This window comes from Merops nubicus, unplaced genomic scaffold (assembly GCF_000691845.1).
Source record: "Merops nubicus isolate BGI_N331 unplaced genomic scaffold, ASM69184v1 scaffold14047, whole genome shotgun sequence".
NCBI classification, from domain to species: Eukaryota; Metazoa; Chordata; class Aves; order Coraciiformes; family Meropidae; genus Merops; species Merops nubicus.
This window is the reverse complement of record NW_008622383.1, coordinates 124745-151152: the sequence shown is the minus strand read 5'-3', so window position 1 is coordinate 151152 and position 26408 is coordinate 124745. Positions and strand designations below refer to the sequence as shown.

Here is a 26408-nt window from a genome sequence, read left to right as displayed (position 1 = left end):
CTCTTGAAAGTGTCTGCTTCCTATATACATACTCTATCAGTAGAAGTCTAGAAACAAAGGATTAGGATGTCAATTGAGTTGTAATAAAGATTTGGGAACAGTTGCTATGTAATCAAAATCTGAAAAATTAGTTGTGTTAATTTTTTATGTCTTTTTTTTTTTGAGCATTCTGTGTAGGTGGGAAACTTCAAGCCATACTCAGAAGTTGAACTCATAAATGAACAGTGTGTATTTTGGGGCTTTCAAGACTCAAAAGCTCTACCAAATTGCAGTAACAAGTCATGACAAAAATAGGTCATACTCAGTAACTCCTCTGCACTCTCAGAGTTTTGCAAGATATACAAAAAGTTGCTAGGTCAAGCTGGGCTCCCTGGCCTCCCTTCTGAAGTAACTTTTATTTAGTACATAGAGTATATGTGGTTTTGGGGAGGCAGCCAGTTAAGACTGTAGCTTGAGAGTTAGTTTGGCTTGGCTGGGTTGTTGGTTTGAGAGTTCAAGCTTTGGAGGTTTTGAGGTAGCTTTTAATGAGCCTGCTTATAGCAAGAGCCTTGGGAGCCTAGAGGTAGGTGACACCTGAGTAGCTGTTGATTTGGAGATGACAATTTAGTGGTGTTCCTTTTTGGCTCTAGCTGTATATTTACAAAATGTCTGTTTATTTTAAAGTCCTTATTCAGTTGTTCACAGCGGCAAGGAGAAGATCTCTAAAGAGACTTTTCTTGAAGCAGATTCTAGAATTAAGCAAGCTCATAAACCTTAGCTTGTATTGGTATAGATACATACAAAGCCCAACAACAACTTCTTTCCAAAACTGAATTAGAGTTGGAATTTCACATATGAGTTGAGCAATAGGTTTGATTTATTTTAGGAAATTACCCCACATGTATTCAATTCAGGGTTGAACCTGGTTCTCTTAAGTGATTAATGTGTGTGAGGAGGTAGTTACGTTTTTTTAAAAGTAGGTGTATAATTAGCTTAGGCTATTACAAGGTTTTTATGTGAAATTTATGTAATTCTGTAGTGTAAAAACAGCTGAATACGTTTTAGTACTTTTCCAGTTTAACTGCTCAGTAACTTTATTCTTTCTGTGTAAAAAGTTTGAACAGGGCTTTTTTTCAGGACAGCACATGGCTAAGGTTCTGAAACTTAATGCTAACTAATTTTTCCCATCATATCCTTTCCTTCCAGTCTCCATCTGTGGCTTAGGTTGTCTGGCTTCTCATAAGCTTTCAAAGCTAGCCTGTATAAAAGGTGTTTACAAGAAAGTTCTGAAGCTTTTCCTCCCTTGACCTCCTCCTCCCCAGCTAACTGCAAGTATTTAGATTAGCCCCACTGACCCTTAAAAAGCACTTTCTTCAATGAATATTAACTTCGTGGAATTTTTTTTCCTGTATAACCTGCTTCAGGCTATTTGTGGTCCCACAAGCACTTCTGTCAGTGGTTGAAAGGAGAGGGACTCAACCTGCTTAAATGCATGTACTCTGAAGCAGAAGAATGTCCTCTGCTGCTTCTGCTGTAGCTCTCCTTGCTCTTCCCCCCCGACAGGATCTAGATTGCAGTGTGGCCACAGAGGGTGTAACAGTCCCTCTGTAAACCTGGGATAATGACCAGCTGGTGGGTGTCATGGAAGCTGGCAGAATTCTGTCTTTCTCTGTGTCTTCCCTCTTGAATGCCTGAAACAGCTTGATGTGTCACATCCTCAGGTGAAGGATAATACACCCCTGCAAGAAAAAATCCCAGCCCTTTGGTGGTTTTGATTCAAGCACATCGATTGATTTGCATTCCAGGTTGCTCTGGATTTATTTTTGGAGGGTCAAGTTAAAAAAACAAACCAACCAAGACCAACAACGAACAAAACCAAAACACCAAAAGTGGAATGGGAGAGAACCCAGCATGTGAAACAGGGTGGAACAATTGCTTTCCACTGGCTTTTTAGTTCCAGCGTAATTAAGAATATCTGAGTTGTATCAGAGTAATCTGGACCCCCTGGGCCAGTGTATGATAGGTCTGCCACTAGTGACTGGCATCTAAATGGTTTGTGAAGCTGTAGCAGCTTTCTGCTCATGGAGCTTGGTCTGAGCTGGCATGAGGTAGTGCTCCAAGGCTTTCTTTAGTTCTGTATTAAAGGGTTTGTACTGAAATATCTTGTTTGCCTTTATAACATTATAATGTCAGCTGCATTATAAATGTGATGCCCTACTCAGTCCTGGCTCGTTTCTGCTTTATGATGCAACATGAAAAGTATCTTTAGGTTGGGCTGGGGGGCTGTGTAGGCAGTGTTCTCATTGCAGTTATTGCCAGCCACTGGCACTTGAGAGCCAGTATGGACTTACAGTAATGGAAAAAGTGATAAAATTCTGTGTTCACTTGTGTTGTGGAAGAGGAAGCCAAATTCTTCAACTTCTCTATATGAGCATATATATATTTATATTTTGGTCTCCTTTCTAGTGTAGTCAATCTTTTTTCTTTTCCCAATCTTCTCACAGGAGAGTCTTTACTTCCTACTAATCATATTTCTGCAGCTTCTCAAAACAATTATTTTGGACAGAATTGACAGGTTATCTGTTCTAGCGGTTCACAGTTGCTGCTGGTTTGTTCTTTCTACTAGACAATATTCATTATTAAGGCTTTTTATGGTATTTTTGATTCCAGCTGGGTGAGCAAGCATAATTCTCCCAGAACTATATGTATTGACAGAACTTTGGTGTGGGATCATTTATCTGATTACTTTTGTTTATGGTTAACTGTAGTTGCTGTTGTGTTGTGAATGGACTTGGCTGAAAAGTCCCTGTCTGAATCTCCTTCTTGATACGCTTGCAAATCTGTTGTATTATCTGTTGTGGTCTCTTAGAGACAGCAGATGTATGCTGCTTTCTCCTGATACTTCATGCAGAATTGTTCCACTAGAGGAACTGTCATTGTAGAAGTTGGTTCAGAGCCTCAGAAAAGGAGAAAAAGGTCTCTTGCTCAGACTGCTATCAGATGTTGTGGTAGGAAGGACTGGGAGCTGAACTAGCATCTGAAATGTGTTCTGCTGCTTCTCTTCTTACTTGCCCAGCCTGTTAGCTGCTGTATTCCCAGTGGGTCCCGAGCAGTGAAGGCTTCTCCCCATGCCCAGTGTGCACAGGCACTTGCATGCGTGCTCTTCTGAGAGCTTCTTGGTAGGTGTTCCTTCCTGGAACAAGAAGGAAAGAAGATGGCATAGTGGAGAGTTCTTAAAAATAATTTATACCTAAGCTAATGACTTCATATCTAGAGCTTCTGAATTGGTTTTGTTTACTGTTTGTTGGGTGTGTGTTTGAGGGAGGGCAGATCTTTAAAACCTTTCATCTGGTTGATGGGGGAATAGAAGGATATGGAAGAGTTTCTTTGAGGTCAGTATGCCAACTGTTTTTATCTTCAGTGCTGTAGCAAGAAAAATCTAACTCCCTCTTTCTTCTGTAGTGTGAAACACTGTGTTCAAGATGGTGCCTTATAACTTCACATAAACTGTATTCATCTTTGTATGATCCAAATGAAAAGGTAAGTAGTATGGTGCATGTTTTTTCTTTAACATTTTACGGTGCCACTGACATTTGCCTTTTAAAGATACCCTCTCCCCTCTGCTGCCACTGACAATGGCAGTTCTCCTGGTGTAACCCGTGTACAGGCACTGGCTTAATACCATGTTTTTCTTCCTTGTTAAAACAAAAAAAAAAAAAAAAAAAGGAAATTACTTCTGCAGTATACTTGTCAAGATTGGGTGCTACCAGTGCATATCTTATAAGGTTGGATGAGGGATTATGAGCTTGGGAAAGTGACACACTGGCCTCAACATGTTATAATTGTGAAATAGCTATTAATTATTTGCATGGTGTGGGAGGTGTAAGCCTGTTAAAACATCTGGAAGATACAGTAGCCAAAGGCTTCTCACAGAAACAAAAGCATGCAACAGTGACAGCATGATTGTTAGATGACCTGGACACAGGGATGAGAGCTTTAGAACTTGGAAAAAAAGGTGAGCCTTTAAGGCATGCAGAGAATAGTAAATCCTCATCCTGGGGCTTGTGTGGTAGCAATCTCAATTTATAGTTATGTGCCAAGAAAAACTTCTTGTGGAAGATTGTTCTGGCACGGCCTCTAAAGTAACACAGTTGGCAGAACATGGCTGCAGGTCTGCTGGTGTTGAAGGCCAGGAATGCTCACAGTTCAGGACTGGTAGGCTTGCTCTTATGTATCAGTTGAGAAGCAATTAACTAGGAGTGATACAGTATGAGAAAACTGGGAAACCCAGTATGCACCTACAACTGTGGTGCAAAGTCTTCTGGAGAAACTTAAATTGCTAAGGTCCTTGCTTAATCAAGGTCCCCTTCCTTTTCTAAAGGCATAGTTAAGTTTAGACAGTGTAATTGGGATTCTATTAGCTAGGAGCTCTGTCATTCCAACCCGTGGCTGCCACCACAAGTAGTTTGAACTCTTTTCTGCTTTTTCCATTCACTGCCCCTTCCATTGTCTGCTTAATGACAAGATTTTCATAGGAGACCGTTTGAAGCTAATTAGTGGAAATTACATAAAGAAATGCTGTGTTTCTTCAAAGCAGCATGTAAATTTTTTTTTTTTATGCTGGACTTGAAACCTGTCATTAGCAGGAAGAGCAAGAGTCTGGTCTCTTCCCGTTAGTGTCTTTATTGCAGAAATAGAAAACTAATATGAATGTCCAATATTCTTAACATTTTTATACTAAGAGGCTTGTCTTGCACTGTGACCTTGCTTGATTACTGAAACAACTCTTATATATCAAGAACTAAGGTGATGAAGTATTTGAGTCATTAAACTTTTCAATGCCAAGTATTTTGGAGCTTTTTTAAATCTCCCATCAAGTCTGGATGCCTAAAAATCTTCGGGTACCTAGAATGCTGAAATTTAAATTCAGGAACAGGTTGTGTGAGCAGGTTGGAATACTTGCAGGTTCTTTTCACTGTTTTAGACCAGGTCCCTAGCTAAAAAAGCTCTCTGAACAAGTTGCTAGTCCCTGTGGTGTTCAGTATTTGTCTGATAACTAAGCTTGCTTACGGATGTTTAAGATGAGTCCTTTGGGAGGGGTGTAGCTGTACTGGTGTGTTAGGCAGTGGTGTGCATTCCTTGGCTGATCTGGATGAATTGACCATATAAGCTTGCTGCCACAACTCTTACCTGAAGGGTTTTATCACTGAATTTGTTTGTTATCACATGGTAGTGTTTTTAAATGGTCATGTGATGCCAGCTCAGCCCTGACTTTGAAGAAGTAAATTTGATCAAGGGCACCTTGTGTATACTGGTGTGGAGCAGGGGAGAAAACAATATGTACCTTAGCCTGTCAGTAGCAGTTCCTTTTGGGGTTTTGTAGTGTTCCTTCCTGTCCCCTTAATTTGGGAGGGAAAGACATGTTTAACTAGTGACTTTGGGGTAACAAACAGCTTCAGAGCTGCAGTGGCAATCCTTTCTCTGCTCCCAGTCCCTGTGAAAGTGGCTGTTTGGAGTAGGGAAGGGAGAAAAGCATCAAGTATCTGTGGGTGTAGTTTGCTAAATCTAATCTGGTATGACTGCAGGCTGCCCCTCAAGGGGAGAGTTCTGCTGGTTCTCTGTCCTGGCTTTTGATTTGGAGCATGGGAGGCAGAGTAGGACTGTTCAATTACAGTGTTGAACTGATGCATCCTGCAGCTGCATCCCTGCTACGTCTGGTGCATGGAAGGTGGTGGGGGTAAGTGTGTAGAGCAGGACTGACCCTTTTAGGATTTTGTATTTACAGCCAGGCAGGTGGTATCAGTGTACCTGTGTGTTCAGCAGCAAGGCCAGGGACAGCAAAAAGAGATTTTTATGCTAAGCCACTCTCTTCCTCCCCTGCTTTTTCTTAATGGGTAGTTTGTCTGGGGTGTAAGGCTTCCTGACTTCTGACAGTGTATCCCCTTCTTACAGCCATGACAGGATTATTGAAGGCATGCTTACAGCACTAAGTACAATCCAGAGTGAAAGGTGGCAATGAATTTCAGGGGTGTGCTACGTTTGACTTGCTGTTCTGCTGCACTTTGTCAACAATAATAATGTCAATAATAAAAGTCATTATTGACTGTGTAACAGTGTCATGAAGGCCATGCAGGATTTTGCCCAGTTCCTGGCCTGAGGCTCAGCTACAGGGAGAGGCAAGGCTGGTACAACTCAGCTTGTGCAGGGTGGAAGTGTTGGTCTTTAACCTCCATGCACTGGGCAGAGAGGAACCTCTCATCCTTATGATTGGAATGTCTTTTAGAGATTTTCTGTGATGAATGAACATTGTATTCCAGGGCATCTGTGCTGGTTAGAGGTACTGACTGCTGTACCTGCCAGCATGTCTCTTCCTTGCACTTGAGTGACTCCTAGAGCCTCTGTAGAGTTCTATTTTCTCCACAGTGTGTGGTAAGGAGATCCGGGGAGTGCTGGTGTGGACAGTCAACACTGTTTTCTTCTGACCTTGTGTACATACTAGGTAGACATAGTACAGCTTACTGTTTATGCTAATCATCATTCTTAAATTGGCAGAACCCTTTTAAAAGTAGATCTCAGAGTTACAACCTTATGGATAAACCAGGTTGCTAGTGGAAGTGGAGGAGAAAATGCATGTTTCTGGAGGGACAAAATCTTGTGTCTCAAGATTCTTATAATTCTTTTTCCCTTCAGACTTTTGAAAAACTCCTTATTGCCAACAGAGGAGAGATTGCATGCAGAGTAAGTATGTAATATTTTAACTTCTTGTAGTTAATTTTTAAGCTATTGGCATTTTAAATATTGATAATTGTCACTTCTTGTATTGTAGGTCATCAAAACATGTAAGAAGATGGGAATTAAAACAGTTGCCATACACAGTGATGTTGATGCCAATGCTGTAAGTACTACTTGAATTCAAATGGTAGATGGGATTCTTAGTAACTCAACAAGGCTTGCAACTCCTATGCAGGCTTGTTGATTACTGTGATGAGCAGTTTGAGTCTGAACTATCTTCATACCTTTTCCTTCATGTGGTTGAAATGGGGCCAAGGGGAGTGGGGGAGGTTTGGACAAGTATTTAGCATGCTTCTTTGTTTTGCTTGTGTAAATATTAATTTGGTGTTGCCCTGCATTAAGCTAGACAGTAACACCTGGTTAATAGATGCACCAAGTGCAGGAGTGAAAGCAAACCCTAAATTTTGTTTTGCTAATGTACATGACAAAAGGCAATGCAAAGTGGATCATAGGAGGTGGTGTAGAACTTGCTATAAATTGTTCCTTTGCCTGGTAAATCCAACTCATTGCTTCCCACTTATCAGAGGAATGACCTGTCTTACTATGTGTGCTGAACATGCTGCTGGTGCTGTTGCATTTGAGGACATCAAGGAGCCTTGAATATTCAGCTCTGTGTAGGGAGGGGGTAAAATGGCTGTCTAGGTAAGGAAGGTGCTTGTCTAGCTGCTCTCCCATTTCAGATTTTGTAGTTTTTTCCTGGCTTTATTTTTAAAATATTTTAAGTCACTTGTAGTAAGAATAAGAAGACAATTTCCTTTGGGATATAGTGTAGTCATACTTGCATATCCACATTAACAAGAGGACATCATCCTGTTTCTTGCCTGCAAGAACTGCTAGAGGGGAAAGGAATGGGGGTGCCCTCATGTCCCAGGGTAGTTTGTTGAGATCTGGAAGGGAGTTAAAACCCTGCGTTATGGTTTAATAGAAGAGGTTCCTCAGACTAACCATCAGGAAAGTCTTTTATTCAGGACAGGACTTGTGAATACAGGTGGTGGATTGCTCAACATGGAGAAACTGAAGCATGGTTGATGGACTCTGTGGCAGTAGTTAGAATTCAGGTGTTTTCAGAGTTAAGTCAAAGGTGTGAATTGTTGGGAATTTTGGACATTGATAGTGTTTTTGTCAGTCCTTTTTGTAGTTCTATTCCTACGTAAATGGTTTGAGTTTGAAGAGAACTTCAAGATCATCTAGTTCCAACCCCCATGCCATGGGCAGGGACACCTCCCATTGGACCAGGTTGCTCTGGGCCATATCCAGCCTAGTCTTGAACAACACATCCAGTGCTGGGACAGCTACAACATCCCTGGGCAACCTGTTCCAGTGTCTCACCACCCTCATAGTGATGAACTTCTTCCTCTTCTTTATCTGGTAGCTGTAACCACCAGATAACTGCCAGGGAGTGTGTAGACACTTGTGGATGCTCAGTTGACTGTGAAATGAATCCTTAATGGATGGGTGTCAGACAACATCATAAATTCTAATTTTTTTGGAAGCCAAGGGTTAAGTGGGTAAGAATACAAGTTACTCTGGATGATCAATGATCCCTCTAGTAAAGCTGAAGTGTGCCAATGAGTACCTGTATTCCATCTTATGGAATATGGTATCTGCTGTTAGGATAAATGGATTTGCTGTTCAGTAGCACTTCATAGCCTTGTTCACCAGCAAGAATTTGTTCTGAAAATAGACCAAAAAAAAAGCTGTTTAAAATACCCATGTTTTTTCACTCTGTCATAGACTTGGGAAAATGGATTGGTCTTCTCTCCATATGTATGGATGGCTTTGTTTATTGTGTGGACTCTACTATGAGCTGGAGAGTATGAAAAAAAAAATGAAAATAGCAAGTAAAAACCAAGACTGAAGAAATAATGATAAACAAGAATAACAGGAAAAAGTACAACTTAGGACCTTAGGGAAAGGAGTATGAAGTGCATTACAAAGAGGACACTGAAAATATCTGCTCTGCTTCCATTTACAGTGGTGTCTTAGCTTTAAAATACAAATGTGGTCTTCAATTTGTAATACTTCTTAAGAGAAATGAAATCCAAGCTGGTATCTCTGAAGTGCATTAATATAATTGTAACAGTTCATAAAGATAACATGAAGTGTGTTAAATGAGACACTGCTATTTTGAATTCATGGACTGGAAGCTCAAAGAAGTGCTGTAAGTTGAAATAATCTGTTTAGGTCTTTGGATCCTTACTTAAGGAGCAATCAAAACTATCTGGACAAGATTAAGCATTAATTGTGTGCATTGAAGAGTCACTGCCTTGGGTGCTTGCACTGGGAAGTAGTTTAACATTAGTTGTCTGTCTTAACAGCTTGGCTACTTCCAGTTATTGTTTGTGGGAAGGACCTGGCCCTTCCAGTGATGTGTGAGACTGCCAATTTAGATGGTCTCATTAGATTCCAGAGGGCAAATTCTTCTGTTGTGTTACTTATCATAAAATAATATATGATGTTTGCCCAGTGTTGTTCATTTGTGTTCAGGTTCCATCAGCAGCTACCTTCTTGGTTATATCAGTGGTAGCAAAATCTCAAGCACTTTGCAGTCAAACTTAGGAGCTGGTGCAGCCTGCCAGGGGAACCTCTGTCCTCCTGTAGCTAGGAGAAACCTCTTTGCTCAGTGGTGGGATCCTGTGAAAAGGAGGTAAACGTCCTTTTGATTTTTGTGCTTGACAGGATTAAGCAAGGACATCTTACTCCTGTAAGACTTGTATTGCAAAGACTGTAAATATTCTAGGCAGTTACCTGATGATAGTCATTGAACCAAAGGCAGAAATAAATGTAAAGGTACACAGCTGAGTAGTTGTCCATGCCAAAGCTGTTGGTCTTAAAATAATGAGACTTGGTTTTAAATGACTGGAGTAACAAAATTTTCTTTAGTGTTCAGAAAAAATATTAATTGGAGAAGGTAAAGTTTATTTAAAACTTGAAGCAACCTTTGAGATGTGCTAATAGCCCCTTACTACATTACCTGTGTAGCTAGTTGCTGAAATATGGGTAGTCTGATACTCATGACATTAATTCATTTTTACAAGTAAATGGAGTGCAAACCGGACACTCTGTTTCTGTGCCTGGCTTTCCTTTATCACACAGGTTGCAAACAACTGAAACTGAACTGAATGAGCACTCCTTGAGTGTGCTCACTAGATACTTCAGAGGAAAGAAAATAACCACAAAGTAGCTAGCAATTCAGGCTCTTCTGGCTTCTAGTTTAATCCCCATCCAGTGTCCTATGCATAAAATGACCCAAGCAGGCATTTTCACTGGTGTTTGGATGGGAATGGTATAACATAATCTTAAAATCACTGGTCTTTGAATAAAGATACTCTAAGATTCATTAGTGAATAATCTTATTCTAGAACTTCATTTTTTATTTTTTTTTTGGATAGTCAACTTTTCTTTCACTTAAAAAATATTAAAATCTCTGAATTCCTTGTGAAGTTTATAGTGCTGAATGGAGGTGGTTGAAGTAGCTGAAATACATAAGGACCTTCAATGAAACTACTTAATTTTTCTTGTTCAGACTTAATCCGTGGAATGCAGTAGCAAATGTCTTGAGTATGCTGTTAGAGCAATATTCATTGACATACTAATTTTACATATTAATGAAAGGTAACTAGACTAACAGTACAAAGGAATTTTCAATTCAAGAAATTAAAACTTCACTGAGTGTTATGAGCAGGAAGTGGTAGAAAGGACTGTTATAAATTGAGAATGTGGCAAAAATTGAACAACCTACTGAGAGCCATATAAATCTTACCTGAAGAAGGAAAATACAAAGAACAAAACTTAATTTAAAAAATGGCCAAAGGACTTCTATAGGTTAAATTGAAGGTGACAGGGAGGGAATGCTAACAGAGCTTGAAAGGAGGTGTGTGACTGCAGAGACTTTTTAGATGCTTGTGTATTAATGCAAAGTTACAGGTAGGTGGAAATGGTATTAAATGGGATTTAGATTAGTTACCTTTGCAGAGATGGGTGGAGATGTGAATTGGGGGGGGGAAAAAGGGGATGATGTCCTAAGTTATTTATGCAGTGGAAGAGAAGTTGCTGCTTTAACTGTCCTGAAATAAAATCAGTGTGGTGGTTGAGGAAAAGAAGCATGACAAAGTGTCTTCTGAGACCTCCCATGGAGCATACAATTGCTTATGTGGTACTGAGTATGTCAAGAAAAGTAGGTCATAATGGATGCTTTTTAGGGTCTTGAAAGTCCTGGCTAATACTCTTTATTGCATCTGTTATTTTGGGGAAAGTGGAGGAAATAAATTGTATACTGTTCAAAATGCTGATTTATTTTTTTTAACTTTAGAGTTAAGTTTGTAAGACACTTAATTCTTTACACTTGGATAGGTAAACTGGGGAAGGACCAGTAGAATTTGGATTTTTTTTTTTTAAATTAAAACATCTGTTGGAATTATTTTTGGGATGAGAAAACAAGCAAAGAAGTTTTGGGTGAACCAGAGTAATCGTATGTACTTTTTCCCCCTGAACTGATTGGAATAGAGGGTTAAGATGAAAGAGCCTCCTCAACCATAAATGTAACACTGATGGTGCAAACATTGTCAAGGAAAGCTAGAGAACTATTGTAATGCCTAATGTAATCAGCTAAAAGTATGATAAATGAAGAACAAGCTTTCGCTAATTGGATCAGAACAAAAGAAGGTATAGCATAAAGCAGTGAATGAGATATAATTTTATTTGGCATTTTTTAACACAGCAGGGATTCTATAGCCATATGAAGCAATGAACTATAAATGACTGAGAAAATCCCATGGGAAAGTAATGTAAACTACTAAAACCTTACAGAGTAATCAGCAGTTACACTTTAACATAGTTCCTTTTCTGTCATTCACTTAAGACTTCAGGTGTTGTTGTGTTAAATTGTCTTAAGCATAGACATGTCCAAACGTTTTTAGCTGTGTGGATCATAATCTTGTTCTGCTGGATAATATAAAATTAAAAATTATTCAAATGCTTGTGTTGATGTAAAAGTGATTGCACAGAATTCAGCTGTTCTTAAGAAACTAGAGTCTCCTGAGTGACAGAAAACAGCAAAAATTCAAATGACTTAGGAAAGGAATATAGATATTCCATTTCCAACTTTCTCTTTTTTTTTTTTAAGCTTGGAGTCTGAGGCAGTATTTCAGAAGGAAGTTGGGGAAAATGTGATTTAGGGAAACTATAAAGCTGACTAAGTTTAAAAGCTTCTATACCAAGTCTATATTGAGCTGAATGAATTTGGGAGAACAAGCTGAGCTTTTGACTGAAACTTTGAATTTTGCTGAAGACTTTTTGTTCTGGTTCCATGTAAAAAGGGATTCAGGGCAGGACCCACATGGAACAGAACTATGTACTCCCTTCCCCCCCCCGAGAGACAGAGACTTTGAAAAAAAAAAAACAATTGGGAATTAAACAATATACTTTATTTTTTCATTTAACAAGGAACAGAAAACGAAAAAGGGAGGTAAGAAAAAAAAATATATACAAAGATTAGGGGAAATACAAAAGTAAAACAAAATATACAAAACCCTCAGAAATAATTCCAGGGTCCCACAGAGCAAAGCACACACTTGACCCCGGAGCCGCAGGGCAGGAGAGGAGTTAGCACCCACTTCCTGCCTCTTCCCAGAGTGTGTGTGGGAAGGGGAGGGAATACATGGTTCACCCCCACCCGGGGTCCTCCCAGGTGCTGGAAGGTCACACCCCCACTCCAAGCCTCAAACCACAACACTTCGCTATAGATTAATGGGATATTTCCAGGTTCTTTTGTCCTTAAGAAACCTATTTGGCAAAAATAAATATTGTGGGGCAATCTGGCATGTAAGTTTAAATGTTAAAATTAAGTTGAAAAATAGAAGTTTATCCAAAACTGAGGACTTTTCTTTACTTTTAACTAATGTACAAATACAGAGGTCTTAAGGTTTGTCCAAACTCTTTTACTCCTTTTATTTTTTGTTTTCTTGTTTAAAGTATTTAATCTTCTACAAAAAGAAATTCAGTCATTTTGGCAGCTCATTGTCTCCCAATGGCACTTCAAGAGTTTGTGCTCAGATAACCTGAGATCTGTTCAAGTACCTGTATCAAAAGGAAATTGTAATATTTTAAGGCATTGTTTAAACACATGATTCCAAGGCTGCCGTCTGGAGAGTGTAGAATGTAGACTCTGCTTCCGTGTACTAGCTGGAGAAGTTCACTCTTTTTAAATGCTGTTTTTACCAAGATGTGCAGAATAGGAGTGTGCCAGATCATGCCTTGGAAATGTTAGGGTCAGGTTTGCAGTTGGTATTCTGCTTTTCCTTCAATATATTTACCTTTTTCAGAATCAGGACGGCATGTTGCTTATGTCTTCACTGGAGGTGGAGGTGATGTTAGTTTCTTGTTCCCTTGTCTTACTGAGTGAACTATTGAACTGACCATCCTGTGAATTGAAATACTTCTGTGGAAGGAGTGTAGTTTTAGTCAAAATTGTATCTTGTCTGCCAAGCCTAGTTTGCTTGCTTTTTCTTTTTAAAACTGTATCGTTGCTTCTAAACTGGGGGGATTGGTGGAGGGCACTGTTGATGAGAAAAACACTCTTTATTCATTGTTAGGAGTGATGAAAGCTCGATCTGCAGTTTTAAAAGTTCAGATGTTCATCAGGGCTCTAGAGTCATGAAGTTTCATCCTGTTCTCCAAAGACTGAGCATTTTATTCATGATGTGAAATGCATATATGCCCTTGAAACAGGTCAGACTGCTTTTGTGTCATTTGATGGCTGAGGTAACATGTTACTTGTGTTGGATTCTGGTTGAAACTGTAACATTGAGTAGGAGAAGAAGGGTGTAGACCAGAAGGCTTTAAGCACCATGCTGCAGCCATTTTGGGGACGCTTGCTTTGAGGTGGGAAGAATGTGTTGAAAAGGAGATGAATTTAGATCTTTTGACCTTTGTGGGGAGGGTTATTCAATTAATGAGCTGATTTATTGGAAGGATCAGTGCATGGATTAAAACTCATTCCTTGGCATAGAGCTCATTTGAGGGAGGTGGTTGTTGTCTGAAGTTGTCCTGAATTATCCCTGGAGTAGGAAAATGTGGAAGCCAAGTCAGAAGTTAGTTGCTGCTTAAGTGTGCAGGTGTTCAGTGCTGTGGAGAGTGAAGCAGTGATTTGGGTGCTGATGACTGTCTGCATCAGCAGGTAGTGTAAAGTAACAGGAGCTGGATCTGCAGGGTGAAATAGTTCATGGTGCAGACACGGTGCCCTTTCTGCCTGCCTTTTTAGCATCTCTGGTTCTAGGCTGGTGCTGTGGACTCAGTGCCCATTAGTGGTGGTTTGATGTGCTTGCTGGACTGCAACTTTGACCTGAGCTTTGCCTGGGAGTTACGTAGTCTGTGTGCCTTGAGACAGCTGTGTTGGAGACAAATGTGTTGTGAGTGGGAATGACCACGAGATTAATGTAAATGCAGCCCTGGTTTGAACTCAAATGCTAATGTACAGTGAAGCTGCTCTAATTGCTTGCATGGTATTACCCTCCTGGGCCCTTTCTTGCTCTAGCACTTTTCTGACCCTGTGCTGAGTTCTTTCAGTGCTCTGAGTACACCAGACACCTTATTTGTCAAGTTAGCTGACATTTTCTTCTACTGATTTAGTATGCTGAAGTATTTCAGTGGAATGTCTGCTAGATGCTGGAGCCATGTATGGAGGCAACGTTTTTTGGGAGTAGGTCAGCCATCAGTGCCACTGACTTCTGTTGCCTTGCTGGCTGCAGGGCTTTGTCACCACACAGAGCTCTGGAGTTTGGAGAGATGCATAGGCACCTTTGTGATCAAGCTCAAAGTCTAGGTGACAGGGTTGAAGCCACTGGGCTTTGCTTGTTCTGAAGGCTTGGCTCTTAGGCAGCAGGGGCAGAGCTGGCAGCTTCTTCCTTTCAAGCCAGAGTGTTTGCTGAGGGCACCACTTGAAATACTGTCACTGGCAGCTCCCCATCAATGGTTCTTGCTGCTGTAATTCTGGCTTAAACTTGCTGTGCTTTATTACAGTGAACTGCCCCAAGAAACCAAATGAGTGTGTACCACTTGTAATCCATTTTGTTAATCTCTAGACCTTCTGGTGGTGGAGGAAAGTGCTGGATGTAATATTTTTAAAATGGATTCCACATTGTCAGTGTGTCCAAGAAGGATGGTTATACTGTGTTCTGCTGTTGTAGAGCTGCTGCAGTGGCATCATTTCCCACTGCCTCAATCCCTCAGATCCAAGAAGAGAAGGTCCTTGGACCCCTTTTGAGGATGAGTGTCCTATCTTTTTCCTGACTTTATCCTTCATTCAGGTCCTCTCTTTCACTGTGCAGATAGACAGCTGTTGGTCCTGTGGTTTATATTGTCCCAGCTGTGGTTGTGGACATTCAGGGATGATCTGTTTTCAGGCAATATTCAGGAGCAATGTTATTTGGTAATACTCATTTCTTGAGTAAGTGTGACTTTTTAAAATCTGATTTCTTGTCTGTATAGGTGTGAACACTGGTCAGCAGGCCCTGGGCTCTGTTTCCATTTACTAATAAGATGACTTCTAGACAGAGATGGATATGAGGCAGGTTTCTTTTTTTGTGACTGATGTTCACAGGGACTTGGAAAATGTCTTTTTTAGCTGTTCTTAGCTTGTGCTGCCTACTCAGAGTAGTTCTCTCCCCATCTTACCTTCCTATCTTTTGTGCACCTGACGCTTCTGTTTGCACTACTACCTGTGCAGCCTTTTGTTAAATGGATCCAGGCTGCTCATCTGTCTGAGAATAGTGGAAAAAAGACAGACATGTGGATCAGCAAGCTGGTGTGACTCCCTGCATAGGTTAATGAATGCTAGAGCTAATGCCATCAGGACACACGGCTGGGGACCAAGAGAGAGGAGAGTACCTGATTAACCTTTTGAGAGGCAGTGTAGGTTTAGTTGTCTTAAGCTGCCGTGAGTCCTGTATCCTTGATATTGGTTTCCTTCCCTGCTTTTTTCCTGCATCCTCCACTGGTGGGATGTGTGATGGGACTGTGTAACGAGCTGGATTGGGAAGTGGAGCTGTCTTAAAAGATCCTCATAAGAAGAGTTGTATTTAAAGCCAGATATTGCCTTGATTGTTATCTGTATAGCTTGGCAAAGAGCTACCAGGTTACTGGGGGGTCTGTAGCTGGGCAGGCTGTGGCTTCATGGATGGGATTCTGGTGCTTTTCTTCTAGGGAGGGGTGTTAAACAAGGAACCAAATTATATGAGTTATTTGAAAGATGAAAAAACTCAAGATTGGAGATCTGAAACAAAGTGAAGGTGTAGTAGGGAGAAGGAAAGAAATGCAGTTGTCAGGGCATAAGGTATAGGTATGCCATTTCTATGTGTTGTGGTTTTGGTTATATTCTTCTCCTGGTTTGGCTAGGATAGGGTTAATTTTCACCAGAGGTTGGGAGAGAGCTCCAGCTGTGATAGACAAGTGAACCAGCCTATAGGTTATTGGATACCATACCGATGCCATTGATGTCTTGCCTGTGACCCTTGGGCTGGGTGCATGTGGTCTGGGCTCATGCTGCTGTTGCCCTTTGGAGCTGATGTGGTTTGTCTTTGTGTCACTTGCTTTACATATAGTTTAATTACTGCTGTTGTTATTACTGTGGTTTATTGATACTTTTGTGTTGTATTAAATTGTCCTTATCTCAGCCCACGAGTTTCGTATCTTTCTCCTTTTTCCTTTCTGTTTGGGAGATGAGCAAGTGGCCACAGGGTGCCCAGCTCCTGGCTGGGTCTGAACCATGCCAACTCTTTTCCTTGTTCTTAAACATCTCTTTCAGTTGTTTACTTTCAGCAAGGTAGCATTTAAAAAGGATAAGTTTGAGATAGCTTTTACTCATTATCACTGAATTGTGTCTAAGTAGGAACTAACATGCTCTGTTTCAAGCAACTAACACAGTTTCAAATACAGTGATGGTTGCTTAAAAAACTACAAACCCCATAATCTGTCCTTCAGATGTGTCTGATTCAGGACTGAGCAGGAAATCAGGAGTAGAATCATCATTTAAAGATCATCTCTGGATAACAAGTTCTTACTGTTAAGACTGTCTCTAAACAATCTTCCCCCATCTTTCCTGTAGGCCCTCTTTAGGTACTGGAAGGCCACTATAAGGTGTAACCACAGCCTTCTCTTCTCCAGGCTGAACAACCCCAACTCTCTCAGCCTTTCTCCATAGGAGAGGTGCTCCAGCCCTCTGTTCATTTTTGTGGCCTCCTCTGGACCTGCTACAACAGATCCATGTCTGTCTTGTACTGAGAACCCAGAGCTGAACACAGTGCTCCAGGTGGGGTCGTGCCATAGCAGAGGGGCAGAGGTGCCATCCTCAGTCTGCTGGCCACACTTCTTCCAGTGCAGCCCAGGGTGCAGTTAGCTTGCCAGACTGAGCTCACATTGCTGGCTCATACTCGTTTTTTCATCCACCAATACCAAGTCCTTCACTGCAGGGTTCCTCTTATGTTATATATTCCTTTTTTTCTTCTTTAAAAAGAATTTTTTCAATAAGACAAATCTTAGTCTACGTTAATGCCTGTCTTAGCCTGTTAAAATCATGAATTTGTTTTGTCTCCCTTTGCATTTTCCTTGTAATCCTTGGCTGTAACCAGGTACTGCCGCTCTCTAAAGAGTGCGCGTGGCTGTCAGCGCAGGGAACGTGCGTTGAGCTGGGTCCCAGGGTAGCACAGCTGTTGGAGGCCCCTGTGGGAGAGAATCATAACTGTTTAGGTTGGAAGAGGCCATTAAGATCGGGTCCAACTGTAAAGGAATGAGGAATGCAAATAGAAGCTGAGGTAGCTGTTGAACTGCACAGAGATAAGATCCCAGTTAGCAACCTGGGATGCTGGTGCACAGCCAATGATTGCAGCTGGTTTGTTCTGTTGCATAACGCCAGCTGTGATCCAGTGATCTTCCAGCTCTTCTTGGCTGGCACTTTTGGGGCAGATTCTTCAAGTAAGTTACAGGCACTTTATCATAGAATAATAGAATCATTAAAGTTGGAAAAGACCAAGTCCAGCCATCAACCCAACACTACCATGACCACTAAACCACATCCTGAAGTACTCCTTGCAAACGTTGTTCCATGGCCTCCTTGTTTCCTTGTGCGCTATTGTGAGTACGAAGGAAGAGCAGTTTTAAGTGAATGAACACGTGTTACCCTTAATCTTGCCAGCAGTCATGAATTAATATTTAAAGTAGATGAAAGGAACAATACTGTGATTTTCATGTCTCAGGCTGTAACAAATGCCTGGTGCTTCTTTCTGAGGCTGGGACAAGGGGTCAGGGGCCCTCACAAGTGAGGTGTGCTCTGGTCCAGGTGCTGAGTTGTAGGTGAAGGAGCTGCAGGGAGGAGATGAGCTGACTGCAAGATTGGGAAGGATAAATGGACTGACATGTTCTTTGCAGAGAACCTGCAGATTTAAGAACTTTTCAAGAGGCTGTGCTTTAAGTAGAGGATAGAGCTCCTCAGTATAGGGAAGGCTGTAACTTCTTCCCCTAGGCCATATTGTGATGATTGTCTGGCACAGACCTGGTCAAGAATGAGAAGCAGATGAAACTAGTTCTAGAAAACTGGAGGAAGCATCATGATTGCAGACCCTAATACTCATGTGGGGTTTTAACCATCCTGATATTTGCTGGAAAGACAGGGTGAAAGCAATGGAAGAGCATTCTGGAATGTGTGGAGGGTGATGTCTTCACACAAATGATGGGGTTAGCTAGAGGAAATGCTGTGCTGGACCTCTTACAAAGAGGTGATCAAGGATGTGAAGCCTATCACCACTCTGAAGTGGTGAGGTTTAGGTTCCCAAGAAGAGTAAGGGAAGCAGCCACGTTACAACCATGGATTTCAGGAGAGCAGTTTTTTGGCCTGAGTGAGGATTTGGTTGCCAGGGTTGCATGGGAAGCTGCTTTGGAAGTCAAAGTGACTCAGGAGAGATGGTTTATACTCCCTGACAGCAGCTCCAGTGCCTGGAGAATCTGTTCTGATGTGGAGAAGGCTGAGAAAGTGTGGCAGAAACCTGTCTGGGCTGTATGGGGAACTCATGCAGAGTTCAGGTGCAGAAAGGGATTATATAGCAGGTGAAGGCAGAGGTGGGTTACCCAGGACAGAGACTTGTCAGCGTGCAGAGGCATGGTTAAGGGAGCCAACGCTCTGCTGGTGTTGACTATCTGACTATATGCTGAAGGATGTGAAGGCAACAGGAACCTTCTGTATTGGCAACAAAAAAAAAGGAAAAGGAAAATGTGGGTTTATTGGGCAAGGTGCCTGATAATGGCAAAGGGTATGGAGGAGTGTGAGAGATACAGTGACTAATTTGCTTTGGCCTTTGCTAGGAAAGTCCACTCCTAGGTCTGCTAGGTCCATGAGCCTGGTTCCAGTGCTAGATGAGCTGCTGTCCTTCCTGTTCACAGCAGGGAAAGATCAAGTGAGTGTTCTGTATGTGAACTGAACATGGAGAAGTCCATAGGATGAATGGGATGCATCTGAGTGGAGGGAATGAGCTGACTGCATTGTGAGAGACTGCTCTTGCTCATGCTTGGAATGTCATGGGAGGTTCCTGATATCTGGAATAAGGTGTTTCCTTGATCCCCAGAACTTCAGGGAACCAATTAGAAAAAATAGGGTGTGATTATTTTTTTTTTTTTTGGAAGCCGTGTCTCATTACATGAAGTATGAGAATGTAACTGAGACCAGTCAACATGAGTTTAGTGGCAAATCATGCCTGGCTAATCCAGTAGTCATCTTTGATATCCCCAGTTCCAAGGATGAAGAGCACCAGTGGATGTCAATTACTTTGGCTTTACCAGGACTTTTACTGGTGTCTTGTAGTATCTTAGTAGCTGAATTTGTGAGGCTGTCAACCTAGATAAGTTGAGTGAAGAATTGGATCAGCTCTTTAAGGTTGGGCAGGACCTCTAGTTATTTGTTTCTTCATTGCATTTACAGAAAAACACAAGGTGGGGAGAGAACCCATTTTATGCAAATAAAAGCAAACCAGACTAAGTTAACTTGACTAATTGTGTATTTGCCTATTTGACAAGGTAACAAAACAGCCTTTGGCTCTGCAGTGTGGAAGAAAGCAGTGCTCTTGCCATTTATGGCATCATATTTGGGGAGAGAAGGAATGCTGCTTCACAGGTAACTGGAAAAAAAAAAGCTGTGATAACCAGTTTGAGGTACTGTGACATTCCCCTAGCATTAGGGCCCTGGCAGGTCTGCTGCCTGGTGCAATGAAGGCTTGGTGCTGGAAGCCTGCCCAGCTTGCCCTGCCTACTGGCATCTTGCTTGGCCACTCACGCTGTGAGAGAGGGTCCCAGACACTTTTGGATGTAGATGACTTAATACTGCTTGAATGTATGTTTTTAGTGGCTGGAAACTTTGTGTATGTGGGAGGGAAGGGAGGATGGTTGAAGAGCTGGCTTAGAGCACTGCTGCCTGATAAGGCCAGAGCCCAGTGTCCTGAACCTTCCTTTTTGAAGGAGAATGAAATGTAGACCTGCTGCTGGGACGTGAGAAACATTAGCTGTTCTTTTTTCTATTAAGGTACTGCTTTTCTTGCTCCTAACTTTAAGATTCAAACTTTGAATGGTTTACTTATTTCCTTGTGGTGTTTACCTTAAGGTAACACCAGCAGTTGAAGACTTTCTTAAAAAGGCATGTCTTCAAATCAAAAACTTTGTTTAAATTTCTTTGTTAGGGCTATGACAAATGCTATACAAAACTTAAGCTTTTGCTTAAGAACAGCAAAACTTTTGAGAACTGTGGGAACCACTGTAATATCTCTTGCACTTCTGGTTTGAGGAGACATTTTTTTGTGCTGTAATACTTGACTAATTTAGCAGTTGGTGATTCTTTAGTAATTAAATGCTGAATTCAAAGCTTTAATTTTACTGTAGTAAGAGGAATTTTACTATTTTGTGATTTTCATACCTTTTAGATCAATGTTAGCTTTTGTTTGATAAAATGAGTACATAGAGGGTCTGTAGTTACCTTAAATATGTCACTGTTCTCTGTAAATATAAATTTCTGACTATAATGGGGAGATCTTGGCTGTCCGAATCCGTTTGGTTTTGATAATAACCTGAATTTTAATGGAAAATGTGATTTTGTTTTTTCTTGTGATAGTTACAATTGAAGTGTAATTTGTATTTCATTTCTGCTTGCTGAATGTTTTGAAGAGTTTTGAGAATCAGCCTTGAATAATTTAAATTGAACCTGAAGTTTTGTCATGTGCTTCTTGTTCAGTATCTGTGGAGCTCAAGATTGGCAGATAAACTTGTAGCCCGAGTGCTGCAGTAGTGACACTTGTTGACAGCAGTTTCCTATTTACTTTTTTCTTTACTCCTTTAAAGGAAATACTGTAATTCTCTGCGAGTTAACTTCAGTAACTTGAAAGAAAGATGTGTGTTTATGTCTTAATGTGTCCAGCTTAGTGCTTGCCCAATAGCAAAGTTTGTTTCTGTGCCCTTTTTTGCTATTTCTGTAGGGAGTTTTTTTACAACTTAGCTAACAAAAATAAACATGTATGTGATCTTCTGCATGTATTAGTTCTGAAAGCTATTTTTTTTTTAAATTTAGGCTAATGAGGTTCAAGAAGTGACACTGCTGTGTTAAGAATTTTGTTTTGTATAGCATTTGTCATAGCCCTAACAAAGAAATTTAAACAAAGTTTTTGATTTGAAGACATGCCTTTTTAAGAAAGTCTTCAACTGCTAGGATGTCATTTCCATCAGCTGAACTAAAGCATGCTGTAATCACTGTTATAAATTGAAAAGTTACAGTGAAAAATCTGTTTTCAGATTTTTGGGAGTAAAGATAACACATGAAGTATTGTTGTAAATTCATTTTGCAGGCAGGGATGCCTATGTATTTGTTGCACCAATATTCGTTCTGCAGAAGAAATTTGGATTATGACTTCAAGTGGTTAAGCCAACAGCAGCCTTCTCAAGGTGCAAATAGATCATATGTACTTTAAGAAATTAGAGGTACAGTAAGTCTGGGATGAATGCAGTTGTTTATTTTTAAGTTAAAATGACAACTCATTTCTGTATGAAATTGATCATTGAATGGCGTTTCTAAAATTTTGTGACTTTGGAGCTTGTTTGGAGTGGTATTTTCTGGGCTGAGTTGATCACTTGCTTTCTGACTTAACTGCTTCACTTCTGTAAATGGAAATCTCAGTTCTGGTTATTTCTCTCCTAGCAGCCCTTCTCTAAATCTAGGAAAGAAGACACTGAGGTTGCATTTAGTGTTGGGGGTGAAAGTTCTGGTTTGGCTCATAATTTTGCTCTGCTTGATGAGCTAGAGAGAGTGGTTAAGTGGTTAAGTGTTTTAAGTGTTTGTTTGTGTTTTTTTTTTTTTTTCAGATCTCTTAGTTCTTGAGGGGAAAAATGCTTTTAAGTTCCGTTGTCCGTGCACATGGTGTTTAACCTTTCCATGTCAGATTGTAGAATCACTTATCGAACTTAGTGTGGTAGATAAGGTTGTTAAGGTAAGTTTGATAAGCCAAGCTTAATGTAAATTGTGCTGAAGAGGTGAGGAGTGTTGGTCACAGGCCTGGAAATGAGAAACCTGTGTGCATGCATGGACTAGAAGCTGGCTTTTGTTAGGGTGGGTATTTTGGCAGGAAACTTGTGAAGGGCTCTTGGCTTTTCAACTTTGATAGTGACCCACAACTGCTCTGAAAGGTAGACTTGGAATAATGTATGTGAGGTATGTAGTGCAGCCACATCTAAGTGACTTCACTCAGGGGCTTTATGGAGCTTTGCATTTCTGTTATATATTTACATGTATTTTAGAATCTCCCGAGTTTCTCATTGGAAAATGTCATGCTAACGTTATCTGAACAGGAGCCTGTAAGTTGCTGCCTGTCCTGTGTAGCCCCACAGGAGGGTACTTTCAAATGGGACAGGGCTTCCATTGTGAGCCTGTGATCATATTTCAGACGGCCTGGGGCAGTGGAGGTGCAAGAGAGTGCATGTGAGGAGTTCTTGCCAAGTTCAGGCTGAGGGGTGTGGGAGTTGCCTGGTGCTGCATCAGCGGGCCTCTGGTTGTGTCATCCAGGCTTGCAGGAGAGTGCTCTGCTGCCTGGCCTTGCACTGAGTGTTTCAAGTGTCTTCAGCCAGAAACGCAGTGGAATGGTAGAAGGTGCATCTTTGTACTTTGTTTTGCTGTCTGCTCTTATTTTGTTTTTCTCCAGTGCTCTCTACTCAATTTTTAGTCCTTAATTTTAACTGTTTTCTGTCTTCCTGGCAGTAACTAGCAGAACCACACATGGTTGTGGAATTCCCTCACACTTCCCCCCATATTCTCTCATTCATGGCTTCCTCTTTTCATCCTTATCTGTTCCATCAGTGGTCATATTGTTCAGTGTATGGTGTAGTTGTGCAGGTGTACTGATGGTGAATGATCTATCCTGGGCAAGAAAATTGTTGCATACCTAGGAGATGGTGGGGTGTGTTGTTCCCTCCCCATTTCTCAGCATAAAGAACTCCTAGCTTCTGCAGTACGTAGCAAGTCCTGGGCATTTATCTATTGCAGGTTGCATTATTTGTGTCTAATCAGACTGAGGGCTGGAAGGATGATGATACTCCTTTGAAAGTAGGAGAAGAGGTGATATTTCTGAGAAAGCAGCTCTTACCAAGTTTTTAGTCTGCTTCTTGACTGATTTTTGACCTTTTCCCGCTCCCGACTGGCTATTTATCAAAGCAGGAAAGCTGCTTTTCTGAATATCTGCTTTCTGGCATAGAGAAAGCAACCTCTGCCTATGTCAGTGAGTTTCAAAGCTAGCATTACTTTTTGGAACTCTGAATGCATTTATATCGTTTCAGGAGGAAGGATGATTAAATCATGAAACTGAACTTCATAACTTTAGATGGTTTTATTAATTTTCTTCTTATATTATTGAAACCTACCCTCCAAAGAACCTAGAATTTTTTTCCTCCTTTGAACCCTCAAGATGAATTGCCTTGATTTCAGCATGTCCTTTTCTGCCAGCCTATATACACGTGGTAAAATACATGAATACTTGACGTTTCTGGTGCTAAAACAAAAAGCCGCGGCAATTGATGGCAACCCCCGCGCGCCGCATCCTGCCCGGGTGGCCTGCTGTTTGAGAGGCGACTCCTGGCGCGCGCCGCGCTCTCGGCCCGGGGGCTCGGTAATGAGCTGGAGTGGCATCTTCCCTGAGCACTTCGGGGTGATCGACAGCGAGGTGATGTGAATCATCATTTATCAGGGTATTACCATGCCTACCCTTGGTAATTTCTCCCTGCTGTCTGGGGAGGTGGTGAAGGCAGAGAGGACTTTGTGATGTCAAAGTAATTAGCGTGTGTTGGTTTCCAGCTGAACAAACTGGAAACTAATGATCAGGTAAATGAAGATGAAGTGCATTAGTGTAAGGATGAAGGTGCAAGGACCTTGGGGAAGAGCTTATCAAAATTTCATGGGGGTTATTTGAATATCTTACAATTTGTGCAGTTGCAAGCAATATTTAAAACTACTAAAGGATACTTCTGCAACAGTCTATTTACATGTCCTTTGTTGCGATCTCTTCCAGTGAGAGGGTCAGAACGAGAGTTAAGGACATCAGACTCTCTGCTCTAAGGGCTGGGAACTCCTTATGATTTTCCTAAAATCAGAGTAGTGAATTTCCAACTAATGGCAATAATTTGGAGTTAAATGATGTTAAGGAATCCTGGCATACACTGGAAAGGCTGAGCTTTCCAGTGATTCTTCCCATGTTAAAGGGGGCAAATTACTTGGCTTCTATATATTTGACCCATGACTGCTCCTTTATATTCTTAAAATATTTTGATGTTGCTTGGTACATAGGTCAATATCTTTAAATATGCAGACTTTGCAATATAATCTGTGGTGCTGCAGCAGGTGTACTTTTAACAAGTACGGTAGCTTCTTGGTGCAAGTTTTGAAAATCTTATGCGAGGGTCATTGCTGAAATGGTTTTAGAACCTGAAAAAACCCTCTTGTGTAGATGCCTATAGTGATGCCAATGTTTTAGATGATGCTTAATGCACAAGACCAGCTGAATGTAATTGCTATACCACAGCAAGTGATCGGAGGGTTTCTGTAGTTAATTTTATCACATGTGATTAGATATTGCTAATTGTAATTAACTTATTAAAAAGCTGTTTTACATGCTTGCTTTTCAATTATTAAAATGATAATTTACTCATTGTCATTTATCAGTAAACTTGTATTAATGTGCCAGTCTCCTGGATGCCTCTAAGAAAACTTGGCTGTTACAGGTATGTTATTATAATTAAAGCCTCCTGGCAGAAGTGTTCTTTAAGATAATTTTTATGTATAAAGCTTTCCTCTTTTCATTTCAGTTGTTTCTTTGAAAGTGAGTGGGCTAGAATCCCTGGCAGGAATTTGTCTGTATTAATATGGCTCATCAGAGACATTATATTTAATTGGCGAGCCTGCGGTATAGTGGCAGGAGGCTGAAGGGAATTATTTAGCATTAGCAATGGCTCGTCTGGGAGTTGTGCACTAATCAAGGAGCTTGTGTGTTAACTGGAGGGATGATGGGAGTTATGACGATTATGACATGTGAGCACGTCTGTATAAGAACTGGACAGGCAATGAGTTAATCAAGACATATATTAAATGGCTCCCATGCTGCTTCATTATTACTTTGTAGAGTGTCTGTCAGATTGTGTACTTTAACAAAAAATAAACCATCTATTTGTTGGATTTCATTTTTAAGAAAGAATCTCCTTTCCCCTCTACTTTTGAAGTGAATGTGTGCTTTTAAGTTCTGTGTTGATAATGAGTAAATGAATACAGAGTCTGAAAAACACGCTTAAAGATTGTGCTTCTCCAATTTGTACTATCTGTATTTCTTTTCTTTCAGTAAATATAAATTATTTCCCACTTAACTAGATGTTTAACAGCTTTAAAGTTTTACATAATTAATAGCTTGCTAAAATATAAAATTCATTTTTAATGTTAGCAACTTAGCTGCAAGGAAACAAAATGCTAATCTTTTTTCACCATCAAGGATTCTTCATTACCATCAGTAGGCTCCAAATCTTGCAAAGAAAAAAACACCAAACCCAACACCCCTGAAATAGAATGCATGGACTGTTGATATGCCAGGTAGACATGTTCTGTACCCAGCATGATTGGAGCTGTCCATTTCATATCCATCACGAAGTTATCAGTTATGCTGGCGAAATCCATGTTTAGAGGACATGGAACTAATAAACAGAACTCATTTTTTAAAAGTTGTGTAAACCCATTACACCAACTGAATTATCTCTCTAAGCAAACTTACCCTGCAGCTACTGGACAGGTGAGTGTGTGCACTTTTCCTGCTATTGTAAGCACTGCCAAATTTAATAACTTTCTACCAAACTGTGACCTTCATGTATTAACTTAATTAAAGCAGTATCATGGCTACTACCCAAAGTGTTAACCTGTAGGAGGTTGTTATTGAAATCCATTATCTATGGAGTCAGTGTTAGTGGTCAGCAGCAGCAAAAGTAAAACTGCAAGTAAGACCCTCCCTTGGGTGCTGTGAGCTCAGCAGGTTAAACTGTCAAAGCTTCGTAAAGGATGGATAGTCGAGCCCCCTGGAGTTATAGGTAAACCA

The 26408-nt window shown here is 40.8% G+C and overlaps 1 protein-coding gene across 1 annotated transcript in view; it reads left to right on the top strand.

Moving 5' to 3' along the window:
• Positions 1 to 3441: 3441 nt before the first annotated feature.
• PCCA (propionyl CoA carboxylase, alpha polypeptide) overlaps positions 3442 to 26408 on the top strand; it is a gene marked incomplete at its 5' end in the record, with an annotated part of 138240 nt that continues 115273 nt past the window's right edge. Inside the window, 3 exons of the mRNA XM_008944768.1 lie at positions 3442 to 3519; positions 6670 to 6717; positions 6806 to 6874. Of these exons, the coding sequence (XP_008943016.1) occupies positions 3442 to 3519; positions 6670 to 6717; positions 6806 to 6874 (195 nt within the window). The remainder of the gene's footprint in view (positions 3520 to 6669; positions 6718 to 6805; positions 6875 to 26408) is intronic.